The 23,998-nt window shown below is 38.9% G+C and overlaps 1 protein-coding gene and 1 non-coding gene across 2 annotated transcripts in view; both read left to right on the top strand.

The window, feature by feature from the left end:
- MYO16 (myosin XVI) overlaps positions 1–23,998 on the top strand; it is a 422,800-nt gene that overhangs the window by 107,851 nt on the left and 290,951 nt on the right. The window contains exons 7-8 of the mRNA XM_061170768.1: positions 8,833–8,908; positions 12,028–12,181. Of these exons, the coding sequence (XP_061026751.1) occupies positions 8,833–8,908; positions 12,028–12,181 (230 nt within the window). The remainder of the gene's footprint in view (positions 1–8,832; positions 8,909–12,027; positions 12,182–23,998) is intronic.
- Positions 17,483–17,589, top strand: LOC133076694 (U6 spliceosomal RNA). The gene has a single exon (XR_009697584.1). It is a non-coding gene; the product is annotated as a U6 spliceosomal RNA (small nuclear RNA).

Genomic DNA, 23,998 nt, shown 5'->3' with positions numbered 1-23,998 from the left:
CTATTGGGTGTGAGGACATAGGCTACCCTGCCCGTCCATGATTTCTCCCTTCTATGGGTCCTGAGTCACCTTTCTCCTTGGAGTTTTCAGAGTTCTTCTTGGGTTGCTTGTTATTTCCAGGGTTTATTATAATTAGCAGAGAGGACCAGTAAGAAATCAATCTAAGCTGGTGTGTTTTAAAACAACTGCTTCTGTTTACAAAAAATACTTATTTATGAAAGACCTGTAAAACTTGATGTAAGGCACATAAGCCCAGTACAATTGCTGCTTCCTTCATAAAACTTCCTGGAACTTTTGTCACACAAAAGTCATAAGATAGAAGAATCACTGATGGATAAGGTAGAGGATGAGAGGATATCGGTATTCCACCCCATTACCTGTCACATTCCAAAAATTTCCCAAACTTTGGGTTTTCTGAAACTATGTTTTCAGCCTAGAGAAACATAGTCATGAACTTACATGGGAAATATGATTCAAAAGCTGCACTTACTTTGCAAAATGCGGAGTAATTAAGGTGAATGTTTTTATTACCATATTCCCGGTGTACCAGCTACATTCCTAACGCTTACTATTTATTAATGATTAATGGTAAATTAATGAAGAAACACTTTCCAATTGCTGCATTTTTGTCAAAACCAGCTGCACAATATCTGACCCCAACTTTTAAAAAACATATTTTTTGGGGGGTTCATATTTTGTCTTCTATTTCCCAGACACTCCTCCCACATACACACACACACCATAGGTCATTCTGCGCATCTCGGGGATTCAACCAGCTTTGCTCTGAGGATTTCCATGGCCAGGCACTGGCTCTAGCACCAGCCACCCCTCGCTGGCTGTAGGAGCCTAACCAGCCTTGCTGATTCTTCCTCCCTAGAGCCTGGCCCCAGGGTCTTCAATCACTGAGAACCATCAACTTCTGTTAAAAGAGGATTTTTACATAGCTTGGAAGATTGGTGAGAATGATGAAGGCAAATGCATCAGACCATCTGTGCCCATGTGTCCAGGTCAATTGAACCAGCTGCTAGATTCACAGAGACAGATGTCCAACACACAGTTTTCCAGAAATGGCCATTGATAGTGTACAGATAAGGCAGATTTAAAAAACAATCTCACCTTTACCCTCTGCTTCTCTAGAAAATGACTAGCCATTAATTGAGTATTTTCTAAATCCTTCAACATTTTAGTGCCAAGGAGAGGGTCTGAGTGCCAAGGAGAGGGTCTGAAGATCATATGTCTTTTCCATTTTGCTCCATTAAACCTACTCAAATGGGGTCTCCACCAGAACGTAAGCTCCAACACAGCAGAGACCTTACCTGTGTTGCCCAGCATGCTTTCTTGGTGTCCAGCAGAGCAGCTGAAGGGCTTGAATGGACAATCCATCAGCCAAGAACTAGAAGCAAAGCTTTAACACTGAAAGGTAGAGTGGAGCTTTTCCGTTAGAATACATGACACCAAAACCAGGATACTCTTCCTCGATTTAGACTCAAAAAACAATGAGAGATTTCTGTTAATAGAGGATTTTGAGTAAACTGTATCTTGATTATTTTGTCAAGAAAATACCATATGATGTCTTGAATTGTTTTTAAAAATTGTTCACCCATAAAAATACCGTTTCATATTCATTTTGGAAATGATATTTTAGAAAGAGGTATTATTTGGATATCAATTTATAGGCATGGGAGATTTATAATTCTCTAAAGAAATTGACTGTAAATAACTATACCTCAGTTCAGGGAAAAAAACTTTAGAAATGCTAACATTTTAGAGAGACTAATGGCATTTTTACAGACCTTCATTGCAACTTCAGTTTCTTATAAATATCTTACAAGTATAAATGCCTTTTGGAGAAGGCAGTCCATAATTTATAACAGTATTTATAATTGACATGTATACTGGGATTTATAACTGACATTCATGCATATTTTAAAACTTGCCTTTATAAATATATTAACTTCTCCAGTGAGAAAAAAAGAGATGCCTGTTCTCGTTTAAAACTAGGAACTGAATAAGTTATGTTAGAAGTAAGTCCTTTTATTTTCCAATTTTTTATGAGTTGTACATAAAATAAAATTCGATTCTAGCCTTGTACATATTTTTAGTGTTTATAATAGGATTGGCGATGCTACAACAAAAGATAAGAAAATAATTGTACAAATGCTAAAATCTAAATCTCCTTCCCTTCAAAAGTATCTTGAATCACACAACCTGCATATCTTGATGTTCAAAGGAGTCGTTTGTATTCTTAAGTACATTTTACCCAAGTACCTAAGAATTGAGATATATTCAGAGTTTTTATTCTTTAGATGTGTCTTTTTCCATTGAAAAAAACAAAAAACACTCTCTGGTACTCCGTGAGCATCAAATATTGATAAACTCAGTGCTGGATCCTAGGTTCCGTCTCTTCTCAGTGTTTACACATCTTTAGGGAATCTCACATCTGCAACTTCAAATGCTCTACATGATCATGGCTCCCAAAGCCCTTTCTTGTTTTTCTCTCAAGTTCCCGGCCCATGAGGACCACTGCCTGGTGGGTAATCTCTATCAGTCTGCCCTCAAACCCAACTTGTGTACAAAGGGAATTATCATCTTCTTTTCCCCAGTCTGTTGTCCCTTCTGTGTGTCACCATTTACTCATCACAAACCTGGGCATTATCGTTTTCCTGCCTCTCCCATAACTAAGAAGCCACTGAGCCCACAAACTCCTCCCTAGTGAATAGCTTTGCGCTGTATGAGTTATAACCACAACCGATTAATCTGTACATCCTCACTGCCTCTGCCTTCACCCAGTGCCTCAGCATCTCTGCCTCTGGATCAGCCCATCAGCCTCCTAATGGAGTCCTCTCCCCCTCCCCCACTCCATTCTCAACAATGTGGCTACAGCGAGTTTTCTAAATGCAAATATAATAGAACTATTCGATCCATCATCCTTTCCATTGCTGCTGATATAAAATACCTACTCGATCACACATGAGTCCCCATGGGCCAGGAATTCTGCTTAATTCTACCGCTGTTTTTCTCCTACTCCCCCCACCAGGTTGGAGGATATGGCTATACTGAACTTCTTTCGATTTCTGGAATATGCCACCATGTACATCCTTTTCATGTTCTTTGCTTTTCTTGAAATTGTTGAGTGGTTAAATCTTCCCTGCCCTGCAGGACTAGCCTGAGATGTCAGTTCACTGGCTGTCTTTTCTACCTTCCTGGATCCCAGTGTGACGCCCCCGTCATGCACCCTATGTAGCACCTGTATCCCCCAAACCACATCACTTATCACATGCTGGAATTATCTCTTATATTTGTTCGTATTGACCCTCTAGTTTGTGAGAACTGAGCGCAGGTACAATGTCTATTTCTTTATCTGCACGGGGCTGGCACAGAGCACTCAGTTACTAATCAGCGAATGTCCTGGTTAGCAGATGCTTGTCTGTCTCAGTGCATCACTGAACACATGTGTGAAGAGACGGTGGGTGAGCACACACCTCGAGACTGGTGGGCCAACAGGAGAAATCCTCAAGGAGATATCCAGGAGTACCTGGGCATGAGCAGGGCGTTGGGGAGGGCTGGACATAGAGATTTGTGATAGATGACTCAAAGAGATCACGCACGGTGGAGGGGGAGTTCAATGAAGGGCAAAACAGGATGGGCAGCACCATCTTTAATAGTCTAAAGAGTTCATCAGAGGAATCTTTTTATATTTTAGATCTGAAATTTTTCAGATGGCTCTGAGTTAGAGGCATTTGCCTATTATGATGTAGAGTATGAACCAATGAGTGTAGGATATGCAAATTCTGAATTCCCAAAGACCTTTAACGTAATTTCTCTTTATTAAGTGAAACAATCTCTTTTAGCTTCTGAACTAGGAATTCCACTATCTCTGAATGCTCAATTTTTCTTTTTTTTACTTTTTAAAGAAGTAATTTAAATGACCATCAAGGAATTAATTTTGCTGAATTTATCCAAACCGAAATACAATTGTCCAAAGAATGAGCAAAGTCCATAGCCAGTAACTTGTGTGAGTTAAAATTTCAGCTTAAATATATTTTCTATCAGCCACACAGGGCCTCCTTTGACACACACAGAGACACCGAATGACACACACACAAACACACACACACACACACACACAGACACAGAATGTCAGCCACCTTACCCTCTGATAGTTTTGGTGATTATAAAGTTCTTGTAATAGTGGAGATGAATCTTTGTTGGGTTCACACTTTACCTACTCACATTGAAGTAGTTTACCTAAAGATCTTACCTGAGGTTAAAACAAATGTTGCAGACTACTCTGAAATTGAAATCAGTACTGCCCTGCTTAATTTAGTTCTGGGACATGCCTCACTGATTTCTAACTGGAAGCACGTGGGAAATACTGACTTTAAGAAAAATGGAATTCCCCATGTGAGAGAATCTTCTTCATTCCACACATGAATGTTTTTACAGGCCTGAAATAAAATGGAAGTACTTTTGTGGTCATAGATTTTCATGTAGGAAACCATTTGCTTTGACCATTTAAATGCTTTCTGCAGTTACAGGGGAAGCTGTGGAGAGAGGTAATTTGTAGCGAGATTGCCCAAGTTTCTCTTTGGAGGTCTGTAAAGAGTGAATTGAATTTAGAAATGCAAAGTAATAGTTAGATTCTCCTACAATCGGACATTTTTGTCAGAAAATGAAAGCTTTTAGGTACTGCTGTTTTTTTCAAAATTGTGAAAAACAAGGGCAATCTTACATAATTCTTGGCTTTGCATTTTTTCTTTTTTCTTTTCTTTCTGCTTTTCTTCTTCCCTTCATCCTTCCTTTCCTTGCTTTTTCCCTCCCTCCCTCCTGCTTTTTTCTTTTCCTTCTTCCCTCCCTCCATCCTTTCCTCCCTTCTTCCCTTCCTTTCCTATGGTTGAAAAGCAAGCAAATCTCTCAAATTTTTGATACAAAACAAAACTCTTTTCTATACCCATTTTGATGTCCTGGAACCCTGCTCTATATATTTTGTCTTTCAGATTTCAAGAGAACATCTATGTCTTTAGTAAACTGTATATATTTGGAAATAAAAATAAACCCTAAATATAAGCAGTCTGCTGTAACATGATTTAAGTGTTATTGATATATTTTATGTTCTGTAAAACCAAACACTGATTTGCAGTGGACTTGTGGGAAAGCTAGCAATGGCGCAGACTATATAAATCTAATTCATTTTATTATAATGAGAACACTAACAAGAGCAATAATTGATGGGCGGGGAGATACTTTGGAATGTCTCAGAAGAGTGCTTGCATGGGTGGAGAATGACTGGCAAATGTCACAAAAGCAACAAAGCCACAGATCAGAAAAGCCCTTCTAATCAATATAATAAACCAAGAAATGGAAAGACAAACTTAGGAAAAGAGAAAGAATAAAAATTCCAAAGGAATCTCCAAAATTAAAAAGAAAAATAGCATTGAAAACATAAAATATATAGGGATACTTTTTACATAAGGTATGTAAGATTTCTACACTGGAAACTATACAACAATATTATATAAATATAAACAATATAATGAAAAAGTAAAGAAGACCTAAATAGATGAGGTGGTAAGCCATATACATGTGTTGAGACAGTGGCTATTATTAAGATCTTGTTACCGACCCTTTCAAGTTGGGCCCCAGCAAGGGTCCTCCTGCCCGGCTTGCTGACACCAGTAGAACAGGACCGAGTTGGGTTCAGAAGCAAAGGGAAGCTTTGTTCTTTTTAAAAAATTGTATTGAGGTATATTTCATTTACAGTGTTGTGTTAATTTCTGCTGTACAGCAAAGTGATTCAGTTGTATATCTACGTATTCTTTTTCATATTCTTTTCCGTTGTGGTTTATTACAGGATATGGAATCTGGTCCTCTGCGGGGAAGCTTTATTCTTTGATCGGAGACCAGAGAGGTGTGGGTGTGGCTGGTTGTAGGGATCTCTCGGTGGGAGGGGTTGGAGTTCTGTGCGGGGGCGGGTAGCGCAGGTGCATTTGTTGCTCGCAGCTCCAGGGCCGGGTGCAGATTTCTGCACACGGCCCGCCACCGCCGTCTTGGACGAGGTGTGGTGGGCGATGCTTCTGTGCACGGCCCTCCGAGCTGAGGTGTCCTGAGTGCAGCCCTTTGGCGCCAGGAACTCTGGTCTGAAGGGCTGGCTGCGAGGCTGCTGCCCGTGGCTCCCTGTGAGCCAGTGAAGCTAGACGAAGCACAGCAGAAGAGGTTAGACGTTGTCTTATCCCCTAGATGCCATCTTATTTCCCCCCCACCCCGGGACGCCAGTGGGTTTTGCTGAGAATAGTACCTGTGGAAGGCAGAATAGTGGCCCCCAAAGCTGTCCACACCCTGATCGCCAGAACCTGTCAATATGTTACCTGACAAGGCAGAAGAACTTTGCAGCTGTGGTTAAGTTAAAGATCTCGACCTGGGAAGGGTTTCCTGGATCTCCAGGTGGGCCCACTGTAATCACTGAGCCCCTAAGAGCAGAGACCCCGTTCCTGGCTGAGGGTTGGCGGGAAATGCGACAATGGAAATGATCGGAGAGGTGGGACGCTGCTGGTCTGGAGATGAAGAGGTGCCCACATTCCCAGCCAGGGAATGTGGGCACCTCTGGAAGCTGGAAAAGTCAGGACACAGATGCTCTCTTGGGGCCAGAAGGAGACAGTGCTGCCAACGCCCTGGTTTTAACCCAGTGAGGCCGGTGTCAGACTTCTGACCCGCAGAAGTGTAAGATAGTTATTATTTATTGTTTAAACCACTAAGTTTGTGGTAATTTTTTATGGCAGCCGTGTAAAGCTAATATAGCATCTATTTACTTCAAGCAATCCCAGTCAAAATACTATAGCCTTTCTTACAGAAATTGAAAATCCATTCTAAAGTTTATATGGAAATGCAGAGGACCTATATAGACAAAATTATCTTGAAAAAAAAATTAGATGCTTTTTTCAAGAATATAAGTTTTTTACTTATTTCAAGACTGCCTCAAAAGCAGTTCAATAAGAAAAAATAGTCTTTTTAACAAATACTGCTGAGAAACAAAGGATGCTGGACCCAAATTAACCTTAAGCCTTTAGGTGCCATTTACAAAAATTCACTTGAGATGGACCATAGACGTAAAAGTTAAAATTATAAAGTTTTTAGAGGGAAATGTATTATGATATTGTCATGGCCTTTGAGTAGGCAAAGAGTTATTTGGACCTAAAAAGCGCTAACAACTAAAGAAAAAATATGTATATATGAAAGTTATACATAAACAGAAGTTAAACACATTTTAAAAATCCTATCCATCAAAAGACATTTTTAAAAAGATGAATAGGCAAGCCATAGAATGGGAGGAATTATTGGTAATACATATATCTGACAAATGTATCTAGAACATATAAAAAATAGATCAATAATTCAAAGAAAAACACTTCAGTAATAAATGGGCAAAAAGTCTTGAATAGATATTTCACAAAAGAAAATATAAGAATGGAAATAAAGCACACGAGGGGGAGTTCAATATCATTGTCATCAGGGAAATGCAAGTTAAACTATACTGAGCTACTACTTCTTTCCCAGTATAGTAGCTCAATTTTTTAAAATGACAATATCAAGTGTTAGGGAGGATGTGAATCTGGCAATATGTAAATAGCTGGTCATAAAATTATTAAATAGAATGTGGAACAACAGGAACTCTGATTGGCAGTGGGAGTGTAAACTTGAACTCTTTGAAAAAAAAAATTGGAGCTATCTCATCACTTGAACATGACCAGACCTTTATGCCAGCAATTTCAGTCCTAAGTACATTTATCCTGAAGAAATTCTTGAACGTGTACACTAAGAGATATAAACTAGAATATTTATAGCAACATTATTTGTAAATATAGATAAATGGTTGCAATGGCTTGAATGTCCACTGAGAGGACGGTGGATAAATTGTGATGTATTTGTACAATAGAGTTCTGTGCAGCCAAACAAACAAATGAAGCTTGGTTAAACCCATCACCTCAAAAATGCAGTGTTAATTCATGAAAGCAAAGCACAGAAGAATATATACACCAGGATTTCATTTCTATAAATGAGACAAACAGATGAAACCAAAGCGATGTGTTGATTAGGGATACTTCTTAAGTAAGGTCTAAGCTTACAAAGAAAACATAGTAATGGTTAACATAAAATTCATGACGGTGGTCAACTCTGGGAAGTAGGAACAGGGATAATTTGGGAAAAGAACACACAAACATACTATGAATGACATTTAAAAAACTTGGGTGCACTGGACTCTATTTCATTATTTGCTCTTTCAATGGTACATATCCTTTATACATACGCTTTGTATGTATGATGTATTTTATAATAAACTTTAAAAAATATATTAATCTCTCATCAAGCGGCTTTATTCTTACAACTTGAGATGAAGTTTTTCTAATTGTCCATTGGACCTTAGGTTCATATTGTCCATGATGCTGTAATGGACGGACAGTAACAAGAGGTGTGACTTTCATGAATTGTTAATTAAAACAAAACACACTGTAACATGTGATTCCTCCCATTAGGTGCCCTAAAGTAAACGTGAAAGCGGTTAAGTGAACCTTTTCAAATCCTCAACGATTTAACCCACATTTGATGAGTAATTTTTTATTTGAATGCATTAATTGATGAAACAGTTTGAATGTCATTTTAAAAAAAAAAAACAAAAACAGGAAATGGAGAGAGTAAGAAACATTTAGCATAGTAGGTTATGCTAATGCATTCTCATTCCACCAGTGCCTCTGGAGGATAGCAACTGTGGATTATTTACTGATGAATCTTAAGTATCCAGCATAATCTTTCCTATTTCAATTACCTTTAATGTTTCAGGCAAACCTGGTGAAACTTCTTTTGATGCATCAGGCAAATCCACACCTATTGAACTGCAATGAGGAGAAGGCTTCAGGTAGGTTATGAGCATCCTGGATCACTGAGCGGTTACTGTCTTCTTCCCATCATATTGAAGTTGCTGACCCATCACGGACACAGCTACAAAATGAGTCAGCCTCTGCTGAGATGCTCTGTGAAACCCAACCCAGTTCAAGCATGATTCACAAACTCCTGTGCACTGCTACGTTACAAGCATCTGTCAGAGAGCAGTGAAGTTTATAGGGACTTCATTGCAATGTGCTCTTTGGGCTTTAAATTTCCCGGGAAGTGATTCCTGCAGTGTCACTTACTTTAAAATATATTTTTTCTGTTATTTAACTAGTTTCTCACCATACCAAATACATGCTTGTTCATTAGGGTATTTTTAAATGGTCAGAGTATTTTTTTCTGTGCAGATATTTATACTGCAAGCAATAGAGACTAACATTCTCAACCTAATTTAAAACTTTGAAAATCTTAATGTTACTTATTTTTTAATAAATATCTTTTTGAAATTTTCTAGAGTCCTTTTTACCACTCTTTTAAAAAGTGGGTACTACATTAATTTTCTAGTTTTTAAAACTTGACAACAATGTTACTACCTGTAAGTTACTTTTGGTATATTAAAAATAAGAATTCTAAATAACAAAGAGAAAAGTCTTGCATAAGTAACAAAATAATGTAAAAATGTTGAAGGTATTAATTGATCTGAATAACATAAATATACTTATTCTTCTTGCTTTTGTACCTCTACTAACCTGAAAGCACTTCGCACCTGAGATTTCTTATTTCCTGCGCTTCTAGGAGTATAATTACCTGATAAACCTCCCGTTTAAGACAGAATGGGAGATTTGCTCTATTTCTTATTTTATTGGAATTAAGTATCATTGCTTAATGTTTATTGATCTTATTTGCTAAAAATGAATTGAAGATTTAACAAACCATAAGATGGCTTAATAGTCTCAAACTTTAGAACCACGCTAATATTAATAATAGGGTAGTGATCTTACTATTATCTACAAAAATTTGCCTAATGGTAAATATTGGAAGAGTACATAGAAATTTGTAGCTTTCTCCTATCTTTTTTCAAAAATATTTTTATTGTACATATAAACCCCGTCCTCTGTTAACTCTAGATCTAACAGGAGATCACATTTTTCCAGATCGTATTTCTGGCTTTTTTCCCAGAGAATGGAATATATGATTGACTCTGGATGGCATGGACTCTATCACACTTTGACCTTTTAAGTCTAGTGTCAACTTTCCCAAAACAGACACTCAAGGCAATTGACAATGACAGTCCCAGAGCCCCGGGAGTGACTAAGCTGCTGGTCTAGATTCCGCCCTGGCTGCCACAGGCCTAGTGTCTGATGACTCTCTTAGACAATTTTGCCCACGTTGGTCATGCAAAGCCTAGCATCAGTATAATCAGTTTTCCATGCCATGTTGGTCATGAGAGACACAATGATGGGACCATAGTAGGCTCTCAGTAAACATTTGTTGATTAGTTTCAGGTAGATGCAGGATATACCAACAACAAGAAGAAGGAACCACATAAAATGATAGTGCAGGAAACAGTAAACTAGACACCCATATTGTGGCTGAGCACATGAAAATCATCATCAGTGCTATATATTTTTTAAAAATTTTTATTGGAATATAGTCGCTTTACTATGTTGTGTTAGTTTCTACTGTACAGCAAAGTGAATCAGCTATACGTATACATATATCCCCTCTTTTTTGGCTTTCCATCCCATTTAGGTCACCACAGAGCACTGAGTAGAGTTCCCTGTGCTATACAGTAGGTTCTCATTAGTTATCTATTTTATACAGAGTATCAATAGTGTATGTATGTCAATCCGAATCTCCCAATTCATCCCACAGCCCCTTCCCCCTTGGTATCCATACACTTGTTCTCTACGTTTGTGTCTCTATTTCTGCTTTGTAAATGAGATCGTCTATACCAATTTTTTCAGATTCCACATATATGAGTTAATATACGATAATTGTTCGTCTCTTTCTGACTTATTTCACTCTGTATGACAGTCTCTAGGTCCATCCACGTCTCTACAAATGACCCTTTTTATGGCTGAGTAATACTACATTATGTTCTTGTTATTTTGTGCTTCTTGAATTTGAAATGGACACACAAAAAATTATCTAAGGGATAAAAGCAGTTTGAGGTATAGCTGTTACTTGGTACGGAAATAATCTCCCAATAAGAGGACGCTGAGCTGTCTCCTACTCATTATACAGATATGATTTAATCTAAAGCAAATGATGATAAAATCCTGGCATAAATATCTTCCTGTGGTAGCTGAATTACCTCACCCAGCCCATAAAGCCACATAACTCAAGTTCATGGACACAAGAGGTCACGCAGTTTAGTCGTGGGGATTGGAAAGGAGTAGCCACAGCCATTAGGTTCTTAGTTGTTATTAATGTGATTTTTCTTCAGGATGTATTGATTTTCAGTTTCAATTGTTAGTAAGCGTAAATTTGATTAATGCACAGCTGTATTGCTGGTCAAATATGTTCGGATGTCACTGTTAACATGTAATTTGTAAGGAAATATAATTATTTTTATTTCAGATTGAAAAAGAAATCCCGTCAGATCACAGAGAGAGGCCAGACCCACTGTTTTAAAAACACAACCGAGTAGTTATTTGTACAGCTACCCAGTTAGTAGAATGCTTATAGAATGCCTACTACATGTTTTATAAGAGCCCAGTCATTGGGAAGGTATAGCTATTTTCCTCTTCACATTTCCTCCTTTCCACATTCACCAGGATGAAGGAAGACTTTCACGGAGAATAAAACGACATTGAGTTCTCTCAAGCTTAGCTTCTCAGTGATTTCACATTTTACCTGTGACCACTCAGTGAATATTATTTTTATATTATGTCATTTTATATTTTTATATCATGTCATTTTATATTATGTCATGTAATTAAATATGCCACTGATGTAACATAAAATAGTCTTTAAAAATGGTGGCACTGCCATTTTATTCCTACCATAAACTTTTAATGTTTTTTGTTTTGCTTCACGTGTTGATAAATTTTAGCATGTTACATATCAGAATTATTGACAGTAAATAGTTTTGTGGGATGTTCCCACTCACTGGTTCTGATCGCCTGGTATTGTTACTCATAGATGTTGCCGCATCTGAGTTTATTGAGGAAATGCTGCTGAAAGCCGAGTCTGCCTGGGAAGGAAGAATTCAAGAGCCTTCCTGTGTTCAGACCTTGGTCCAAGAGGAACCCTATGAAGAGATCATCCCTGACCTTCCAGCCCTTCCCAGCAAGCTGTAAGTGCCTTCTCCCTAGTGATAAAGTCGTAGACCTTGGTCCTTGAGGAGTTAGTTATTCTCCTTTGTCACCCTCTCTAGTCACCAGTCATTTTTCAATCAGTATTAAGTCTGTCTCTCAACCAAAAGTTAGAAGATTGAAGCTGCATATCAACATTTAACAAAAGATACTTGTGGACAATAATGAGTTAGGCATGAAAACCCTCTGATTTTTTAATATTACCATTTCAGTTCTTCCTTCAATTTGTCATCACGAGACCAAAGATACTATTTTAAACACATTCCATGTTTTAAACTAAACGGATATATAAGGTTTCCAGTAACTATCATCATGACTAAATTTCCTCAAGTAGGAAATACAAATATTCATTTTTTCTCTCTTAAGTATAAAACTAATGATTTCTTGTTATCTAAAATATGGCCTAAATACTGACACATGCTATAAAGAAGATGAACCTTGAAAACATTATGCTAAGTGAAGGAAGTCAGACACAAAAGGCCACATAGTGTATGACTGAATTTATATGAAATGTCTGGAATTAGCAAATCCATAGAAACAGAAAGTATACTAGTGGTTGGATGAATGAGGTGAGGGGAAAATGGGAAGTGACTCTGAATGGATATGGGATTTCTTTGGGGGGATGATAGAAATATTCTGGAAGTAGATGTGATGGTTACACACATCTGTGAATGTGCTAAAAAGCACTGACTTGTATACCTTGAAAGTGTGAATTTTGTGTTATGTAGATTATGTCTCAATGAGATAAATAAATACATAAAGAAAAAAACATTTGAGGTCAAAACCAAAATCTGCTGTATCTAAGCAGTGGGACCTTGAGGAAGGTACTTCCTATCTCTGACCCTGTGTCTTGCCTGGTGATGGACATTATGTCTAACATTGGAGCATTTGAGGGTTCCCTGAATAAAAACCACCGTCTGGGTTCTGGACCATCTGAGAGGTAATCAAACAGTAAAGACGGAGGCCAAATCACACCTGATTAGGGATGGAGGATGCATCAGAGGACGTGACTGCATGTGGTGGCTGAAAGGGTTTATAAAGTTATCCCATTATTAGGCAGCTTGGCCAAGTAAGTCCAAGGCACCTATGAGTCAGATGAGATCTCGCAAGTGAGGGGCCCCCCAGACAAGGCTCAGGACAGACAAGAGGAGGACAAGTTGTGGTCTCTGCAGGGAGGCTCGCTCCGAGAAGGGAGGGGCTGAGGAGACTCGTCCCCAGTTCATCCATCAGAGGATTCGTCCCACTCCCCAGGTGTAGCGGCAGTCCCAGAGGCAGCATGACTCAACTTCCCTTCCTAGGAGACGGAAGAGATGCTTCCAATAGGTGCATCACAAGGCTGTGAGCCGAGGGGAAAAGGCTTATTTCAGAGTCTGTCCCATCACTGGCATCAGAAACACATTCAATTTAAAACCTCTCTAGGTAATTCAGAGGCTCAAGTCAGGCAGAAACGCACTGACCTCTACTTAATACTAAAATATATTCATTACTGGATTTGATTTTTTAACTGTGTGGAAAAGGAGCTTCATGGGTGTGTCAGACGCCATGCTAAGAATTTCATGGATTATCTTAGTCCATTTTCAAAGCCCCATTAAGATTTTCTTACTTTCCCAAGATTACAGAGCTGGGAAATGACAGGTCAAGATTTATAGCCCAGCAATCAGAGCCCAGATCATCCACACGTACACCACCTTACGCCTCTCCTACTTTCACAGGTGGGAAAAAAATAGTATCACATTTATGTGGGAGAGAAAGTGAGAAAGCCATACGTAGAAACAAAAGTTGGAGTCAAGAATGGTTACCTGATAAGATACATTCCAAGTGGCCTGGAACTAATGATTAGAATATGTTGACCTTGCCCTTTACATTTTTATATTCCTGATATCACTGGAACGAGAGGAGTAATACAGATACTTGCTATGGAAGAATTTTACTTTCCAGATGTTGATATTAAAATCCATACCCAATATGTTCCATTTTACTTTTAAGATTATGTCATGGGCTTCCATGTAAAGAGACATTAAAATGTAAACAGCATCAAACTTTGAGTTAAAACCAAATTCTTTCATAATAAGTTATTTTGGATAAATATTAACTTATCTCTGTGTCTATAGTTTTGGGTTTCTTCTGCTTTAAAAAAATAAAAGAAAGCAAAGCAACCAACCTGCCCAAAAAAGTACTTTTTGCTGTTTTTTATATTTTTGATTGAACAGCGTGTTTTAAACGGATTAATCAGTGGCTTATTTGCTCTACGCAGTTAAGTATAATTGTTTTAATAACATTTTTCTCTTGTTGACACTGAGCAAAGCTTTCAAACTTTGAAATAAGTTTATATTGAAATTTGACCTCTTCATTGAAGTCTGCTGTCATCTTTCTTCAGGATAGAATTGAAAATTATATTAAAGAACAACTCAATTATAATGTTAAGGTTTTTTTTAACTCTAAAAAAATGACAGGTAGACTTCTTTAGTTTAACAACTAAGCAACTTTGTAAAATTTCTTTTATCACTTATGATTTTATCTTTATAGAATTATTAACATATGGGAACTGGAGCAAAGAGACGTGGTGAAACAACAACTAGGTACACTTATGTTTTAATGCAGAAAAGCTTAATTTCTATAATCGACTTGCAGACCTTGTTTTAGTATAAGAAGGAAAAATGGAGATATTTGAGGTCTCCTCTATAAACAAATCCACAGACATTACAAAGGACAACTCTTTCTTCAAAGCTGATAAATGCGTGTATTTTTGGAAAAAAAACAAACAACAACCACTTGTTGATTTTATCATAGTATCACACTGGTGATTGATCTGGGCAACAGTTTTCTGAGATATATCAGGACATTTTCAGAAACGCCCTTCTTTTGATAGAGAACATGTATGAAGTAAATCAGAGAATTGCCATGATTGACAGGAAATAGAAATGCAGTTTTAAAAAAAATCTTTTAGGCATTATGTACAAAGCAGCATTTCTTCACAAACCACTTATGTGAGAGTCAGTGGTTATATCCGATGTTTGGGGAGGGTTTGGGTTTCTTCTCTCCTCCTCATTGCTGCAATTTTCTGCAGACTCTTCTTTTTGCCTATCCTCTTTTCTTATTTTGCCCAGGATAGAACAGGGCATATTCGTTGAGAGGAGAAGCATAGAATTAGAAAGAACCTAAAACACCTTATACTCTCCTCTGTATAATCTGTTGTTTCTCTTCAATAACCTTTCCCACTTTTTATCTCTAGTCCTCATTCTGAAGATTTAACATGTAAAACCTCATCTGAATTACAGTTGCCCATCTTTCTTCATTATTTTTAACCCCGGCTTCCTTTTTTTTTTTGCATTACAAAGTTGACTTGTTTCTTTTATCTTTTCCCTGAACGCATTTTGCTAACATTTTAAAAAATAATTGAGTGGTTTACTTTCTAATATCTCAGCATACAAGTCAAATTCCCTTTCCATTGTCAACTTATATTCATTGTTCTGCAAGCATTTTGTGCCATAAATCATGATTTAGCCCCAATTGTACTGCAGGGTTTGTAGCAACTGCCTATCTTTGGTTCAACACTGAATCAATAAGAAATTCCTCTGTTATTGGGTTATCCCACATTTCATGGTTTCTAAGACATCTCCTATCCGGTGAACATTATTAAGGTGTCTATTAGTTGCCTGAGTTTCAAGTTCACGTCTTAAAATGAGCAGGTTAGATTTAACTCCAGAGGTCCTGCCAGCTATGGCATTCTCCATCCGGTCTCTACTGTCTGTAAAGCTTTTAGGCTTCCTCTCTCTTCCCTAAGCCCTCAACAGCTCTTCTCACACGTGGCTGCGCCTCCCACTCTGTCATTTCCCTCCTGCTGACGGGGTGTCTCCTCTCCGCGCTGTCTTTTCCATCCTTAACTATCTCAGTGCCTCATTGACTGTTATTGCTGCTAATGAAATAGCGGCTGCCCAACGTGCCCTTTGGGGTTTGAACATGGAAATGCTCTCCTAGGGTTTCTAATCGCTGAGACATCCTGATAGATGCCCACTTTTGTTTCTGATATTCTCTTCCATGGAGTCCTTGAGTTGGAATCCACAGAAATTCTGCACAGTGCCTACATGGAGTAGAGTAGTTCACTAAACACTTGTGGGTTTTCACTTATTAATAATATAAACAATGATAACAACTGATAGTTTTTGAGCAGTTACCGGGCATCAGCACTTGTGCAGAGTGGATTACTTGTGATGAGGGATAATTCCATTTAATCCTCAAAGCAACACCTGGAGGTACTTTGTACTTCTCTCCCCGTTTTATACATCCCTGTCCGAGACTCAGAGCTTCAGTGACTGGACTCATGTCACACCCGTGTATTCAGTCTGACATTGTTTCTGTGAGGAGGTCATTTTCATTGGTAATTCTAACATTTCTAACTTGTCTTTAAAGAGGAAATGATTGATCTGAGTTTCAGTTATGGTTCGTCTGCTTTAGGTGGGGAACGTTGTCGATTTAGGATACGCGTGTAGTATGACAATTGGAGAAGACAGTGCGGAATGAGGAAGAGATGTCCCTTCCACAGACGTGATGAGTGAGAAGGTCACTCGCAGTACAATCTGCTGTGAATCTGCTTCCCAGTCAGAGTTGCGCACGGGAATGGAACAAGATGGGGCCACTGGGGGAGTTCCCTGGTGGTCCAGTGGTTGGGACTCGGCGCTTTCACTGCTGAGGGCCGGGGTTCAATCCCTGGTCAGGGAACTAAGATTTCACAAGCTGTGTGGCCAAAATAAAATAAAATAAAATAAAAAGATGGGGCCACTGTTTTCTATCTGTCCACCAAGTTATCCATCCAACCATTTGACCTTGCTCACCCTGAGTGTCTAAAAACCAATGATGTGACTTAAGACTGGGGCTTTGAGGCAGCCTAACCTCTGTTCAACATATCAATATTCTGGGAGGATAATGTGCCCTTACTCCATGGGAAGAAGGCACAGAAGCTCTGAGTTCAGGACCCTCTAAGACCTTGCCCTGTGTGTCTATTTGTTTACCTGGTCCTGATCTGTATCCTTCACCATAAAGCTGCAATGGTAAGTATAGGGCTTTCTTGAGTTCTGTGAATCATTTGAGTGAATGCTCAAACCTGAGGAGGGTTGATGGAGCACCTGAATTTGTAGCTAATTGGTCAGAAGTGCAGGTGGTCTGGGGACGCCCAGACTTGTGGCTGACATCTGAAGTGGAGCAGCCGTGTTGGGGACGGTGCCCTTAACTTGCGGGGTTTGTGCTGACTCTAGGTGGTCCGTCCGTGTCAGAAACGTACTGCAGTGCTCACTTCGGCAGCACATATACTAAAATTGGAACGATACAGAGAAGATTAGCACGGCCCCTGCGCAAGGATGACACGCAAATTCGTGAAGCGTTCCATATTTTTCATCGGATGAATGGATAAAGAAGATGTGGCACATATATACAATGGAATATTACTCAGCCATAAAAAGAAACGAAATGGAGGTATTTGTAGTGAGGTGGATGGAATTAGAGGCTGTCCTACAGAGTGAAGTAAGTCAGCAAGAGAAAAACAAATACAGTATGCTAACACATATATATGGAATCTAAGGAAGGGAAAAAAAAAAAAAGGTCGTGAAGAACCTAGTGGCAAGACGGGAATAAAGACACAGACCTACTAGAGAATGGACTTGAGGATATGGGGAGGGGGAAGGGTAAGATGTGACAGGGTGAGAGAGTGTCATGGACATATATACACTACCAAATGTACAATAGATAGCTAGTGGGAAGCAGCCGCATAGCACAGGGAGATCAGCTCGGTGCTTTGTGACCACCTAGAGGGGTGGGATAGGGAGGGTGGGAGGGAGGGAGACACAAGAGGGAAGAGATATGGGGACATATGTATATGTATAGCTGATTCACTTTGTTATAAAGCAGAAACTAACACACCATTGTAAAGCAATTATACTCCAATAAAGATGTTAAAAAAAAAAAAAAACGCACTGCAGTTGAGCGCAGGGTTATAAGGATGGTAACCGTCTCATGGGGTTGTTCTTGATGACTAAGTGAGTTAATGTTTCTAAAGTTCGAAGCGCAGTATCTGACTCATGGTAATACTACATAGTGCTTGAGAGATGGCAGAAGGGAAAAAAAGGTATTATTCATTCATCTGTGAGCTGTCAGCAAGATCATCTATAGAATGAAGGCCTTTTAACTATAAGCTGAGACAGTAGAATTAGGCCTCCCATTTGGTGCTTTTAAACTGATTATGACCTTATGGAGAAAACTGTATTTTCTAAGGAGCTGGAAAGAAAATCCAGTCTCGGAGAAGACCTGCTTTGGTTGGGTGAATACTTGGATTAGGTTGCTTGAGGGCTGGTTCTCCAGGGCTTCTGAGCCGTAATGCACTTGGGGTGGAAAAAAGTTCCTGTTCTGCTTGGGACCAAGAAAAATCTGGGAGGACCCAGAACTGAGCAGGGCTGAGGGTAACACAGAAAAGGGGCTGATGGTGGGATGTGGATCCAGGGTGGCTTCAGCCAAGTGGCCATTGATGAGGAGAAATACCCTGCAGGGATGATTGAGTAGCACAGTGTGAGTCATGACTGTGTCCTTCTTGACCTCAGTAAAACCTGAGACCCTCAGTAGGCTTAGAACAGGCGTTTAGTGGAAAACCTTGAAGGTGCCACATTTTATGAAATAGGCTCAACCCGCATACATTCAAAAACAAGCCAACTTGTGGCTCCCCAAGGACTCTTATACAGCCTTTGTTGCTCAATTGAAAATAAATACAATTTGCATATCAAAGTAATTTCAATAGTAATTTCCATCTATCTTTAAATTCCATGACTTAGGATGGATAGACATAATTATCCACATTTTATTTATGGAGAAACGGAAGCGCAGAGATGTGACAGACTTAAGGGTATAGCTGGTCAGCGGTAGCTGCAATTTGACCCCATTTCTTTGGATTCTTTGTTCATAGTCTCCTTCCTAAGGCAGGAACGGCTCAGGAGGAGTGCATGGTGTGCACAATCTTACGCTTGCAGATGTGGAATGGGAGATCCCATTCCCATGTTAAAGGGAGATAGCCTTTAACATATGTCTAAACCCTATGGAAATATCCCCTTGTAATTTAGACCAGAACGCTTGGAGAAGCAGTATTGCAAAGTCCATTTTACTCTAAGATCCTTAGCTACCTTGTGCTACAGCCATTAATTCCCTTGCCCTGCTGGTTGAACACCACGTCTCTGGTTACTCCTGTGAGACAGTTATTCTTGTAAATAACCATGACCCTGAGTGACCTGAGCATTTTCAAATTCGCCACAGATTCAGTGAACATTTTGTAGTAAAATAGCATCACCTGCGTTAAAGTCCAACCAGACTCCCAACCCTAATTCTCCAGAGTCATTTGGAAGCTCTTGGGCTGTTGCCTTGGATGTCGGGAAAGCTGTGGCTGGCGGTGAACAATCTGAATTTTATTAGCATGTCGCCCGTAGGGATTTGTGAGAGTAAGCATTGAGATACAAACATGCAAAGCACTTCCACCAGGGCCCTTGCGTTTATATTGAACTTTATTACTACCGTTTAATAAGCGTTTTCAGTGATCGTAAGCGTTCATCTTCTACACTAGCTTCGTGCGTGAAAGAAATCGTATGTCAGCCCATTTCAAAATGTGGGAACTTATCGTTGAAAAAGAAAACTGCCTTATTTAGAGACTTTTCTTCTTTTGAGCAGAAATGAGATTTGGAGTGAAATCTCATTATGCAAGCTTCATTTAAAGAAAGCAGTTTTAGTTATACCACCCTCTTTGGCGCTCAGCTCAAAGCATCACGCTCTGTGACTGGGCCTTGGGATGCTTGACAGAACCATGGTGGCTTATCTTTGCCCAACCGGTTCTGTCTTAGGTTAACCCACAGGAAAAAAAAAAAAAAGAACATTCCTAATTGTATATCGTTCTCAAAGTTTCTCCTGTATCAATAGGTGTTGATCTGAAGTGGTCAGTATTCAGAGAATGAGAAACAGATAACATTAAGGAAATATAAAGGTTTTCTGTTGGCGTGGCAGCAGTGGCCCCGCATCTGAACCCCAGAAGAAAGGCAGGTGATATGCTGGCCACTGCCTGTCTATAACACCGGGAACTAAGATACCAGGATTTAGTGCATGCTGAGTCTTGGCCTTTCCTACGCAGGTACATCAGTCCTGCTAAGCATGGCAGGATCCCGTCCCACGATTTAGGGAGATCCAATTTTTGTTCCTGGCCTCTGTTGTTAGGAAGCTTTGGGGAACGTCTGGACCCAGTGCCGATAAGTTTGAGTTTAACCCAGAGCTCTGCTCTGATGTTAAATAGAACATCTTCTAGCCACTTGGCCACCAAGGAGCCCTTTTTAATTTCTCCGGGCAGAGCTGAGATGGCAGGTGCTCTATCCTGATCCTATAAAATGGGCGTCGGCTGGGAGGGAATCTTTCAAAATGGTATTATTTCAAGCTCTCTCAGTACTTTTTAGTGGCAAAGTTGAGCATCACTTGGGAGAATGTGTAGGAGGAGCACCAGGGGCTTTGCTCGGATTCCTGTTGTCCAGTCCTTAGTTCTGGACCAAACTTGCAAAGGCCTCTCGGCAGAGCATAGGCCCTGTAGTTAGTAGGGAGCCCTCCCATACACATTCCTGTGTGACTTGGACCAATTCAGCAAAACAAAGCCCTTGGCATAGTTTGATCCACCTTCCTTAGAAAGTAGGTTCACACACTTCTTCGTGTGGCTCCCATACTAGCTACTCATATATTATCCAATTTTCCCTTTACATGTACTAATAAACCCCAAGCAGTGCCTTTTGTTTACTAAATCTAGTGAGTCTAACTGGGTAGGGCTTCTAGGAACACTGTTGTTCTCCTGAGTAAAGGGACGGATTTGTCTGGTCAACCTTGTTGTTTTGTGTCCTTCTAATACCATCCTGCCTGGGACATAAATGTGTTACCTGGAGATGCCAAGTGTTTCTGAAACCAAAGGATGAAAGTGACTTGCTAAGAATACAGAACAGGAACCTACAAGGAATCAAGGTCCTGGAAGATCTCCTTGAGGTGGTTAGCATTCCTGAGCTGTATATTTCTGGCTTTCTTGTTTTATGAGGAAAATAACCCTTCATTTCCTTACGATACTAGCCTTAGTTTCAGGCTGATGCAGCCTAATGCAATACTGCCTGATACCATAGCTATTATACCCTTGGGGTGTCTTACCTGGGGCCCCATGCCCCACTCAGAAAACTTGTAGTAATGATAATACTCTGACTCTCCAGTGTGTCTTAATGTTCCCTGTGGCTTTTTATGACCTTAACAACTTTTTAATCCAACACTATCAGAAGTTTCCTATAACTAGAGTGACCAAATGTCCTGGTTTGGTCCAGTACTAGTGAATGCCTATTTACATAGTATAACTATCAATAAAGCTCTCTTTCAGCTTAAAAGTGTCCTCATTGGCAATTATACTCTACTTATGTAGAATCAGGGAACACTGGGATAAAATTTCTTGTGTGGTTTCATTTCAGATTAATATTTTACAGAAAGTAATTAAATGGACAGTTATTTCAACACTGCTAATTCATATTGCCCTTTAGAGTATAAAGGGCTTTTGCATCTAAAACCTCATTTGATATATGCAAAATTCTTTCTTTTAGTAATAAATTCTACAAGACATCCAACCTGTTTCCTAATCAAATATTATGACTACATTGCTAAAAATCTGAAGAATGTAGCTACAAAGTCTTGCTAAAGCTGTCAGTCAATTCCCTAAGAATTTACGCTTAGGAAGGGATTCTATAGTCTAGTAGGGGACAGAGAGAAATGTCAGAATATAGGGACATAATGAGACGTTGAGAATTGTTTAATCTAGTTTCAGTTTAAACCATTCACACTATCCCTCAAACATTGTTGGGCAATTAGTCAGCCTTCCAATATTGGTTGAGAAGTAGACTCTCTTTGGGTGAAGGTGGAGGGAAAGGGTAGACATTCCGTTTCTATTTCTTTTCTACATTGGAAACAGCTCCATTGATGAGCATGCACTACCTTTTATGGTGGCTTGTTCCATCCACTGCCACACACCCTCACTATTTCCTTCTCTTATATTATAGACTGAGTGTGTGTGTGTGTGTGTGTGTGTGTGTGTGTGTGTGTGTGTGTGTGTTCTGATGCTTTTGTGCTGTCAACTTAAGTAAGTTTTAAAAAATTATATCAAATTTACTTATTAAAAATGTCTGAAAAATGCAGTATATCATTAAACATCTCTTTGATTTAAATAAATGATAACGTTTCATATAAATATCATTCATTATATACCTATTCAGCAAAATAAATGCATGCTAGCAAGTCACTTCTAGCAAATGTAACTTTTGACATATTTAGAAACTCCCTTCGTAATGCATAGAGCTTCTGGATTCAACTTATTTTAATTTAGAGATTTTAAAAAATTTCTTTGCAAATATCTGTTGAGAACTACTAAGATGAATGAGATGTCTTAAAAACAATATAATTTCCAATCCAACCACAAGTGACACGTTGAAATTTTTATTTATGTTTTAAAGACAACTAATAGTTTACCAAAATGGTTTTTTAAATTGTAAGTATTTTCTCTTACAAAAACTAAAGTCATTTTTGGGGGAGCCAAAGGTAGCAATTAATTCAAAACTCTCCAAGAACCGTTTCATTCAACATTAATCTTTGGATCATTATTTTATTTTATTGATGCAGAGAAACCCCAATTCCCTTTAATAAATTATGTAGCTATGTTCCTAGGATTAAAATTGAGAACTATCTATTTGGTCCATTACTTTAACCACCAAAATAACTGAGTCACATATGCCATTTCTTCACATTTGTTTCTATTAAATTTTTTCCCCGATTGGCCTAATATATCTCAATATAGTCAATTTTATTTGTTTTCTTTAGTTTTCTAAAATTGCTTTAGTTATAATGGGCAATAACTGTCGCCTTCGTTAGTTTTATTATGTTCCTGTTTCGATTTTCAGAAATAAAATCCTAGTTCCTACAGGCACATTTGCTCTGCATGAAATGCTTTTTATGTTTATAGAAATAAGTAAGTCTCGAATAAATTCAGTAGAGTTTAGAAATTGGGTGTCTGCTGGTATAGTCCATCTAATTTCTTCCTCATCAAGTTAAAGTTATCTCACCTGCATTAATCTAACGTACCCTTGGGTAGCTCTTTCATTTTCTTTATGTTGATGGAGTCTGCCTTACCAAAAGCCTTCTTTTAGAAAATATACTATTCAATCCTGTTTTTTTCTTTCTTGCTGATAAATGTCTAGCTCTAATAATTACTTTTTTAATAATCAGAATATTTTCTTCCTTGAAGAAAATGTGGAAAGTGCAGAATAACATATAGAAGCATGAAAATAATCCCTCATTAGTGTCGAAGAAAAATTGCACCAGAAAAGTTAAAGATACAGGAAAGACTTTATTCAAGAATATAGCAGTAGGGAAGAGATACTGAGCTCAACTCCCTGAAACTAAAGGCCAGAAAGCTTGTCAGCGCTGGGCTTAGAGGAAAACTGCTGAAGGAAATTATCCAGGGGTTGGTCAGAGTGATGAGGCATGAGTTTGCTCACTGGTGTTTATGGAAGTTAGGCTCCTGGCCTCCCACAGAGACTGGGAGACAAGCGCTCCATCTTTCATGGTGATTGCTTCTCAAAAGGGTGGCTCTCAGGTCCTGGAGAGAGAATCCCCGGGTTGTAAGCCTGGGAAGGGTTTACATCTCAAAGGGGCGGAGAAAACAATTTATAATTGTAAGTTCTTTAAAGTAAGTTCTCTAAGAAGGGAGAAGTCAGGGC

The sequence above is a fragment of the Eubalaena glacialis genome, chromosome 16, assembly GCF_028564815.1.
Source record: "Eubalaena glacialis isolate mEubGla1 chromosome 16, mEubGla1.1.hap2.+ XY, whole genome shotgun sequence".
Taxonomy (NCBI): domain Eukaryota; kingdom Metazoa; phylum Chordata; class Mammalia; order Artiodactyla; family Balaenidae; genus Eubalaena; species Eubalaena glacialis.
Note: the sequence above shows the minus strand (reverse complement) of the source record. Positions and strands in the feature narration are given on the sequence as shown.